The following is a 10,865-nucleotide window of genomic DNA, read 5'->3' as shown; positions in this document are numbered from 1 at the left end:
ACAAGAACGACAGAGGACATCCTAGAAGGCTGCATGAGAGCTGTTCACATCATATGTTTGTCCATGGTTTTGTCTTGCTCTGTGGATGTCCTTCCCCATCTTTACCCTTTAGAGCCCTTCACGTAGAGCTCAGTTGCTGGCTTTACAGTGAGAGATCTCCTAAATCTCCCCAACCAAAGCACCCCCCTTTCTACTCCAGCTGGAAGCACTAGTCTTTCTCTTAGACCCCACATACCCATAGCATTCACTGTCCCTTCTTCCCCTCCCACAGATGCTGAGGATAGTAAGATCAACAAGGCATAGTCCATACTTTTCCAGTTGGAGACACAATTAAAAAGACACATAAACAGTAATTATGACATGGAAAATGCACAGACTGGACAGTTGTATATGGTTATGTAGGTTGTGTAAGACTGAGAAAAATGTCCCCTGGAGGAATTCCCTGCCTGGCCAATATCTGAGGGTCCTGTAAGTAGAGGATGGGCATCTAACCCAACCTGGGAAAGTGTGATGAGCGAAGACTTCTCAGAGGAGAGATAACCGGAGCTATGGCCTAAGGATGAGTTGTTGGCAGGCGGAGAACACCCTAGAAGAAAGAAAATCCAGGTGAAAGGAAACCTTGCACATTCTGCGCTGTATTACTCTGCACCAATTTATTTCCTCACCAGATTACAAGCTCTCTGAATGCAGGGAGAGAGTTTTGACTTTGGCATTGTGCACATAGAATATTCTGAACCTTGGATGTATGAATGACTTCCTGTCTGCCTCAATCTTTTTGCCTGCCTGCTTGACTTACTGATTTCTTCTACATGTTCCTGCCTTCGGGGCACTTGCATCTCTAGAGACTTGGCTTTCCTAGTTTAAGCATCCAGTCCCATAATCACTGTTGCCACCACCATGCTACCTGTGAGCCTGGCATTTGGGGGAGGTTTTTTTTTTTTTTATGTATAGACTCTGGGGATATACTTTTTTTTGGATATACTTTTAGTTAAAAAAAAAAAAAACCTAAACCTAATAGGATAAAAGACAGTCAACAAATATTTGTCTATTTGAGGAAACTCCTTGAAGCCCCTCCCCCAAATTATTTATAATGTAGGTCCTATAAATGACTCATATAATAAGGAACAAAATTCACCTTGTAGTTACTAAGCTAGCTGGTAAATTACCCCATTCTAATTATTTCCAAAATGAACATGCTCCTCATGATTGTTTTGTGAATTCTATGGGTTAATACATATAGAGTACTTAGACCAGGCTCAACAAAAGATTGTTGTGCTTCTTACCATAACTATGACCTCTCAGTGACATGGCAAGGCAGCTAATTGGTTTGGCAATGCAAATCGGTGGAGGATGCTGGGGAGTTAATGGACTCCATCTGCATCTCTTTGGCATTGCTCCTCCTTTTTAAAGATTTTTCCATATTTGGAACTTTCTCACTTCTGTGTCTGAGAAGAAACGTGATACACAAAATGTCACATCAACAAGAGTGTCAGGAAAAGTCATCACACTGGAAAAGAATGTGTTGTATCAGTGGAATCGGGAATAAAGTTGGCCTCCTGGTTGACTCTTCCTGAGTGCGTGTAATTTTGAAGGTTACATTAAGATTGTTGATAGAAATAAAGGGTGTTAGGTTCTATGACCAGTGGTAAAAAGCAAACATGACAGGCGGATTTACGTGTGAAATGGGATGATAGTTGGAGCAAATGAATGTGCCTTTCTCTTGTACTTGACATTTGATTTCCATGCACTTGGAGCCTCCACCTCCCTGGGAAAGCTTAGAAGATCTGCCAAGAGAAATATCAAGGTGTCTTCACCTTTTAATTTTCAAAAATAGCAGTGATAGGCAAGCTAGCCTTTTGTTTATGAGGAGATTTTGTAGATTACTTTTTCCGTCCTTTTGTAGTATTTACAACAGACTCTCAGCATTTTCTACGTTGAAGAGGAGCTACCTCAGTGGGTTTGTAAAGGGTTGTTTGGGATCCAGAAAGAGAATGATGTCAGGGACGTACATGGAAAAGCTTGCCTGTCCTTTTGCTCTTTAGGAGGTGGAAGGGGGAGAAGTGGAGAGAAAAGAAATCAATCTGAAAAGAAACATCTTAATTTTTTTCTCTCTGGGGGACGTTTCCCCAATCAAAGGGGAGACATGTGACATACCTGAGGATAAAACTGAGGAGTAAGACGAGGTCTCATTGTCCTGAATTGCCTACCTATACTTTTCATGTGGTCTGGGAGCAGATTTAAAAGCTACTGGGGTCTTTCAGGGGCTGATCCTGGCAGGGCTGCTGATAGGTGGCTGATGACCATGAGCAAGAGAAGGATTGGTCGCCAATGACACTGGATGGGTGGGCTGGCTGTGAGACAATGTGCAGTGAATCTAAACACCCCTGGCCAAGGTGTTGTGTGTCTTCCAAATGCTGAGGACAGGCAAAACACCTTCAGAGAAAACTGCACCTCTCCTAGGATTCACTGTTCAAAGACTGCATTCATGCTTACTGAATCATGATTTTTAGGGTTGGTGTCCTTAACTTGCGCCCAGTTTCCTGGCCGCAGGAGTAATGAATATCTCTCCTAGCAACACAGGGAGTTGCTACAGAGAAGCCACTGGGCTCGTATTTTAAGCCTCAGTCAGTCCAGTCCATATAGAAAAATCCTCTGAATTGAGTATTGTAAAACCTAGCATTTCTTTTTGGTTAATGTTTAGCTTTTATATATCAAAGATATTTCCTTAAAATCACATTTGCCTTCGCTTATATTAAAATTCATCATTTGTGAATTAGTAAATAATCTAAAGTGTAAAAATGGGTTTCGAGGAACAGAAGGCTGATTTGTATTGCTGTACTTATTGGAAACAAAGCCTCAAATTACCATGGTCCCACTTTCACCCATGGTGCCAGAGCCAACTAGGTTGTAAATAAAGTATCACAGGCACGTGCCTTTGCTCACACGCCATTATTCCTGGGATGCTCTTTTTCCACACGACCCAGTTAGACTATAATACTCATTTTTGTAAGCCTGGTTCAAATGCTTCCTCCATGAGATCGCCCAGTTCTTTGGCCCTAGATGAGACTGGCGGTCATCTTTGTCCTCTGGGTTCTCCTATTTCTTGGTCTCATTTGTTTCTGTTGCTTCTACTATAGCATCAGTCCGGGGCTTAAACTGCACACCTTTCCCTCCCACTACCTGGCAAAATGCCTTAGATCTAGGAAGGGCCCAATATGTGCTTAAATAAATTCAGCACCCAGCAATATTTCAAATCCTAAATAGTCCAGGGCCAGTTACCTCCCCTCTCGCTTTCTCTATCCCTAAAAAAGAGAAAAGAGAAGCCAATAAGTATTGGTAGTAAAAGGTGTCCCTCTCTCTTTGTGTTTCTTTTTAATTCTTGGGTAGAAGTGGATCACAGATGCTATATTTGGAGAGATGTGGTTTGTGCAACGTGGGGTCTAGAAAAGGCCTCCAAAATGTGTCCGCCAGGGCTAGAATAATCACATCCCACATTTGCACTGCATTTTCATTGTGTTCGTTTGATTAGGAGAAATAACCAGCTCAAGTGCTTCCCCAGCTGCTGGACTGCTTTGTGTCTGTGTTCTGAAGGATTATGAAACATCTTTGTAAATACAGAGTAGAGGCCAGAGTTGAACTTGAAACCCTTTTGGGAAGCAGAGGAGACACACACACACATGCCTCTTGTTATAAAGCTCTATGATGATTGTACTGTTTTCCTGGAAATTTTTCTGGAGGCAAAAACCATCTTTTACCTACTTTTAAAGTACATACAAAATTAGAAGAAAATACATAGTCAACTTAACTCCAGGAACAAAAGCCTGAAGAACCTGTTTACTAGGAATTTTATGTCCTGTTTTGTTGATATGGGAGATATTTAATATTTCCTTGAGGTAGGAGTTGGGATGTAATTGGGTTGTTAACTGTGAAAGAACTTAGTTTATATGAAGGGTCAGCAAACTATGGCCTGTGGGCCAAATCTGGCCTGTGAGTGAAGAATGGTGGTTACATTTTTAAGATTTTTGTGTTTGGACGCCTGGGTGGCTCAGTCGTTAAGCATCTGCCTTCGGCTCAGGTCATGATCCCAGGGTCCTGGGATCGAGCCCCACGTCGGGCTCTCTGCTCAGCGGGGAGCCTGCTTCTCGCTCTCCCACTCCCCCTGCTTGTGTTCCCTCTCTCGCTGTGTCTCTCTCTGTCAAATAAATAAATAAAATCTTAAAAAAAAAAAAAAAGATTTTTGTGTTTAAAAAAGAGAGGCTGTATGTAGCTCAAAGCCTAAAATATTTACTGTCTGACCCTTTACAGAAAGTTTGTCATCTCTTGATTTATACCATTGATTTCTGTTCTGCGGATGAAGAAACCAGGGCTCAGATGGTGTCCTGACTTGCCTAAGCTCATAGAGGAAGCCTGTCCTAATGGAAGGAACATTGGATTCAAGTTTCTGCAGATCTGGCTTCTCATCCTATCTTGCGTTTGACCTAATATACTTCTGTGATTGTTCATAAAGGCTCCCTTTTGGTTCTGCCATTCTGGAGTTCACAGAGTAATGTCTGTAGTTCAGTTGTAATACTAAGTACCCAGAGTTAGCTCAGACCTCACAGGTTAAGGGCACAATTTTCTAGAAGACCTCCCTCACTTCAGATAGCAGCTGCAAGCTCTGGGATGCCTTGACCACTTGTGCTTCTGACCAAATAGTTACAAATTCAAGGATTCCCATTACCTCTTCAGTTTCAATAAAAAGCTAGAAAAACTGAGAACTCAGAAAAGCACTATACTCAGAATTACAGGTATTATCCTAAAGGATACAAATCAGGACCAGCCAAATGGAGAGAGACACAGGGAGAGGTCTGGGAGGGTCCCACATATGAAGCTTCCATGTCCTTAGGGCATGTCACCTGAGCTTTGGTGTCTGTAATTTTTATTGGGGCTTCATTACATAGGCATTATTAATCGGATCATTGGCCACATGATTGAATTCCAGTCTCCAGTCCCCTTTCCTCCCTGAGTTGGGAGGTCAGACCCCAACCCTCTAATCACATGGTTGGTTTTTCTGACATGATCAACCCCCATTCTAAAATGATCTAGGGGCCCCCCAGGGTCACCTCATTAGCATAAAACTGGGTGTGGTCCCAAGGCCCCACCATGAATAACAAATACACTCCAGTCACTGGGATAGTTCCAAGGGGTTAGAAGCTTCCCCAGAAAGCCAGGACAGAGACCACCAAATTCTCTCTCCTACAACAATGTCCAACCAAATTCTGACTTCCCACAGAGCTAGTTACAGAGGTTCTGGGAAAAGGCTCACCACTTTAATAGGTTTCTGACTTAGGAAGACTAGAGTATTTCTTTCCCAAGAGTTTCTACTGTGAGATAGTAAGATTTCTTTGCAGGGGATGTGGACTAGATAATTTACCAGCATCTTCTGGAGTTCTGAGTTAGAGAAAAATACTGCAGTTCAGAGTGGAGGATTTTATTTCTACGTTGCTTAAGGCAATGAAATGCTTAGTAAAAATTGGCCTTACATTATCTCCCCTTTTGTGTTTAACTCTTTGAGGTTCTTAACTCCCTGGACCAATTTCATTCACACTAATACATGTATTATATAAATAGTCATAAAATAATATATACTTAATTAGACAGGAACAAATTTCAGAAACCTTTTCACATTTTTCATTCTCTTCCCAGAAGAATCTCCATGGAATTAATTTATGTAATGAGGAGACATGAGGCATTGTCCTCACTTCTGTCTGCCCACCTGCCAGTGGGACTCTGCTTCCTAGCTGGTGGCTTCACCTCCCTGTTGCCACAGACAGGTTGCGTGAGTGGAGTGAGAAATCTGGGCCAGGACATGGACAAAGTGAGTAGGAGGAGATTCACAGGCAAGCTAGAGCCACAGTGTGGCTGGGGGCCTGTGGAAGGGTTGTGAGTGTCAGTGGCATGTGCACTAGAACTAGCCTGTTTTCCTCTGCCCCTTTCTTATTCTTTATCTGTCCTCTTAGAGAATGCTCTCCACCAGGAGACTGTGCCTATCATCTACCTCTGTTTCTTAGAATTCTTTTTCCTATCCTGGCAGAAAGTCTCAAGGGAGGAGGGGCTTCTTTATTTAGCTGATCACCTTCCAGCTATTTCTGGGCTTTATCCAACCAGGCAACCTAAATGTTGCCATGCAGACGTTCCTCTGTCAGATCTGGCTTCCCTGGGTGTGGGTTGTGGCATCTACGGGCACCTGTGCCAGAGGCATCTAAAACCTTGCCTCCCCCCAACAGGGTGATCTGTATGTGAATAGATATTTCTGCCTCCTCATTAACCTTACTTGCTCATCTGTCTTAAAGGGAAAAATAGATTCTCTGTGTGCTCCCTGACAGTATGGGTTGGCATTTCTGGTTATTCGGGGTGGGTCATGGAACCCAAAGACCCTAATACAGCTAGCATCTAGGAGGGGACTTTACCCAGAATCCAGAAAGATGTTGGGACAGTTTCTGTTGCTCTCCATGAAACTGCTTCATCTTCATTCCCAAAGAAACACTTTACTTCCCTGCCTACTCCAGGGGTAGGAGACGGCCACCAGAGACCCGGAGTGTATATGTTCATAGAGCAGCCACATGCAGAAACCATCTTCCTTAGGTCCCCTGTCAGTTTCTAGAAGACTCCTAACGGTCCAACTTGGACCAAGTAACTGTCCCCAGGGCAGAGAGCTGTGGTGGATGAAGGGGATTGCATTTTATAGGCCTGTCTGTGGACTGCTTGGCCTGCATGTGGGAGGGGAAAGGTTCAGTTACCAGGCAAGCGAGTCTGGGGTTCAGCAGCTGGGTAGGCATCCTCAAAAAGCACCTGCTACATTAGCCTGTTATTTGTCTGTGTTTACAGACTGCTTACTGTGTGCTTGGCCTCATTCAGGATGATGGCGCTAGAACCATGAGCAAGATAAAGTCCCTGCCCTCGTGCCCTTGGCTGTCAGCTGTCTTGTCTGCATTTCCATTTTGTAGTAGGCAAGCTTGGTGCTTGTCCATTTGCCTACTCTTGTTTCTCTTTATCCTTTTTACTTCGGTTTCTTTCTCAACAGATATTTATTGAACTCCCACTGTCTGCTGACACTGTGCTTGTTTATAAGGGGGAGTTGAAGCATCTACTCTAATTTTGCATGGTGGTATTTTCAAAATGCATTAGCTCAGGATTCATCTCATGAGTCTGAATTTGAAACCTTAGTCATAATGTGCTTCACTATATATGGTATAGTGTTTTCTTTAGGTGATACATTTTCAACAGATGTGTGATATTTTGAAAAGATTAATGTTTTTCTCCAAAGCAGCATTGGGTCAAGATGAAGCCACTGAGGTAGAAGAAAGTCATCAGAGTCGTAGGTAGGGGGAAACTATAATGATTGCTACCTAGAATAAAATTCTAGGGCTGGCCCTGTTGTAGTGTACAAAGGTGAGCTGGCCTCATGCATGGTAGGTGCTTGGGAGACATTATTTCATGTAATTCTATCACTAATGGAGTAATTGTTTTGCACCCCAATATTTGTTATCCAACACTTAACATTCTTGTTTGGGAAAACTGTTTCCACTCTCATTTCTATCAGTAGTGCTTTTTTTGTCCCAATCTTCTCTTCTTCAAATCCCAATTACCCAATCGTCTTTTTTTTTTTCTGGCCCACACACTAAGTCCAAAAAAAGTCTTGCAGAGTTTTCTTTTCAGATGGTTCTTCTGTCCATGATTTTTTACCCATTCTCCATTTAATTTTTGCTTTTTAACGTCTTGCTTCTAGAGGTTGAATTAATTTCCTATCTGATCTCCTCATCTACAAATTCTCCCCTTTTTCTGCTCCTACTTGTATATCACTGCCAATTATATTTCTCCCCTGCTTGGAAACTGTCTGTGGCTTCATATGACCTTCAGGATGAAGTTTAAGCTTCTTTGCCTGGCATTTAAATCCTCCCCAGTCTTTCACCCCTCCACACTCCCCCCCCCCCCCCCCACCACACAAGCTTTCTATTTCCCACTTGGACCCTCAGTGTTGGTTTTTGTTTGGTTGGTTTAATTGGCTTCATATACATCTTGTCTACTTGGGCCTTTGCCTAAGCTTTTTCTTGTTCTTCCCCCAAATGTCCTTGTCCTCCTCTTTCCTAATAGAAATCTTACCCATACTTTAAGGCTTTTATATCTGTCCTCAAACTCTGTTCTGACCAGCTCCCCTCAAGCACAAACAGGCTGCTGACTCCTGACCCTCCTTAGCATTTTCAAGCCCACTCTCAGTCACTTATCATAAACTGTGGCTTATTGGTAACTATGGTTATACCTTAGCACCTTAAACTGGTTAAATTTTTTGAGAGCAGGAGCCAGATCTTTTGTTTTTTGTGTTCCCAGCAGCATATAACAAGTGATTCTCAACTGTGGCTGCCCACTCATATCCCTTAAGTTACTTTATTATTATTATTATTGTTATTTAAGTAGGCTCCATGCCCAGCATGGAGCCCAATGTGGGGCTTGAACTCACAACCCTGAGATCAAGACCCAAGTTGAGATTAAGAATCAGTGCCTAACCGACTGAGCCACCCAGGCCCACCTCTCTTAAGTTACTTTAAAACAGAGTAAAACAAGTCAGAATCTGTGAGCGTTGGGCCCAGGATCTAGTTAATTGTGGGAGCTCCCTAGGTGGTGATAAGGGTCAAGAGCCACTGAGTTAATACAGTCTAAGCAATGAACTATTCTGACCCATACGAGTATATGGCCTTTGAGCCCTCTGTGCATATCACTGCATCTCTGCCTGGAGAATTCAAAGCGACGCTTTATAAGAAAATGATTTATTCAACTAGCAAATATGAATGCCCATTATGTGCCAGGCACTGTTGTAGGTGCTGAGATCACTGTAGTGCACAAAACATGTCCTATTGTCCTGGAGCTTCTGTGCTTGGCCATGGGAAGGGAGACCATAGATGAATAATGCCAGGTAATGATGATAAATGCTGGAGATAAAGTGGGGTAAGTGGGCCAAGATAAAAGCAATATTTCTATATAGGGAATATTTCTGAAACTCGCTTATCTGCCTTAAATCAACAAATGCTTTAAAACCTAGCCTTCTCTGACTGAAGTGTGGGAGCCTAAGCTCTCAGGCAAGTGAGTCTTGAAGTAGGGACTTTTGCTCTCTGCTGCCCCTTGTCCATAAGCAGAGGACAGAGTAGCCCTCCTCCCTCTTCCCCCCCCCAAGCCAGAGGAAACTGGGAGAGTGGAGGCTCGAGGCAGGGAGTGAGGATCTGAGGATGGAGTCCCTTAATGGGGAACAGCCAGGTTGCTGTGACCAGGGACCCAGCTATGAATACTCTTCGGGAAATGTCAGCTCTCAACCGATTCCACGTTTTGGTTGTCCCCCTCTTGTGATAAAGATTATAATAGGATTATAATCACTTAAAAAAATGATGTACTTCAATAGCCGAAACTTTCTATTTCAAGATTTTTCTCTGTCAGTGAATATTTGTTGTAGCTGTGAAGTAGATGTTGACTGAAATGAGACGTCCATTTCCTAAACAGGATACGTCATTCATCTCTTTGATAGGTGGAAAGCATGGCAGATACTAGAGTGAAAATATATGTGAGGAAAAGGAGACAAGGCTGCATTTGTAGGGCATTTATTTTTCTGTGATCCTTTGCTTCAGGCACCCCTCCCTGAAGGTCCTTCTTGAGGTGGGTTGCCCCTTGTGATGAGTTGGAGATGGGGTTGACTGGCTGTGTGTGTGCTCAGGTGTAGCACTGTGACTAGTGGGCATATCATTATTCTCCATGCTGACACCTCCCTACGTGAAGGTTATGGGGAGGTTGAGCTCACAGGCTTGACTATAGGACTGAAATCAACTCTTAAAGCGACAGGCTTGCTTGTGTCTTAGCCACAGAAACCTAACTGGAGCTATGAAATGAAAAATCATGCATCCCTCCGCGAGCTGGGATTGGTAAAGCTATCACACTCAGGTTGCCGGGCACTTCTGGGGAGAAAGGCAGCTGGTGCATTCAGGCTCACGGTGTAGCCAAGCCCATCACCCGGAGGGTTGGGAATTTCGTTTGTAGGGCATGGAGATGTGCTTTCACCATCCTTTTATGCGGTGACTGAACGCAGGGCACATCCCCTTTGCTGGTGTCTTTGTCCTAAGCACAATCAAAGCAACCCAGAAAACCGAGATCCGGAGCGCAGTCCGTGGGCCCGCAGGGGGAGCTGACCGCGGGAAGGTGGGCGGAGGCTCCGGCCCCACTGTTCCCGCGGCCCCTCCCCGCCCCTGCAGCCGGCAGCGGTGCCGCTGGCAGCCGGGCCTCACGCTGCAGCGGCCGCGGGAGGGGGCGGGGCGGAGTCGGCGGCGGCAGAGGCTCCCTCCTCGGCGCCCGGGGGACCAGGGCGGGGGTGGGGCGGGGGAGGGGGCGGGGCGGAGCCGTGAGCAGCTGCGGCGGCAGGTCTCCAGGGGGAGCCAAGGTACATAGGCGGGCCCAGCAGCGCCCAGAGCATCCTTCCCAGCTGGTCCCCGCCCGCCAGCCCGCAGCCCGTGTTCGCTGCCTCTAGCCTGGCGTGACTTCTTTGTGTTTTGTTTTCTGCCCGCGCCCCGTCTCTGCAGGACCTGTTCGTCCTTCTTCGGGCTACAAGAAGGCAGAGGATGAGATGTCCCGGGCCACGTCTGTTGGAGACCAGCTGGAGGCACCAGCCCGCACCATTTACCTCAACCAACCGCATCTCAACAAATTCCGTGACAACCAGATCAGGTAGGGGAAGGCGGCTGAGAGGCGCAAGGACAGTTAATTCACAGCTGGGATGGGGTTCGTCTTCCTCTTGGCAGCTTTTCCACACACCTAGCCAGCCCCCACCCCTCTCTCCTCCGCCAGCCCCC

General features: G+C 45.0%; 1 protein-coding gene across 1 annotated transcript in view; it reads left to right on the top strand.

Moving 5' to 3' along the window:
* LOC110570256 (phospholipid-transporting ATPase IB) overlaps positions 1 to 10,865 on the top strand; it is a 599,207-nt gene that overhangs the window by 75,135 nt on the left and 513,207 nt on the right. The window contains exon 2 of the mRNA XM_021678237.1: positions 10,596 to 10,740. Within this exon, the coding sequence (XP_021533912.1) occupies positions 10,596 to 10,740 (145 nt within the window). The remainder of the gene's footprint in view (positions 1 to 10,595; positions 10,741 to 10,865) is intronic.

This window comes from Neomonachus schauinslandi, chromosome 3 (assembly GCF_002201575.2).
Source record: "Neomonachus schauinslandi chromosome 3, ASM220157v2, whole genome shotgun sequence".
Classification (NCBI taxonomy): Eukaryota; Metazoa; Chordata; class Mammalia; order Carnivora; family Phocidae; genus Neomonachus; species Neomonachus schauinslandi.
The sequence above is the reverse complement of the archived record's forward strand: the minus strand, read 5'-3'. Positions and strand labels throughout refer to the sequence as shown.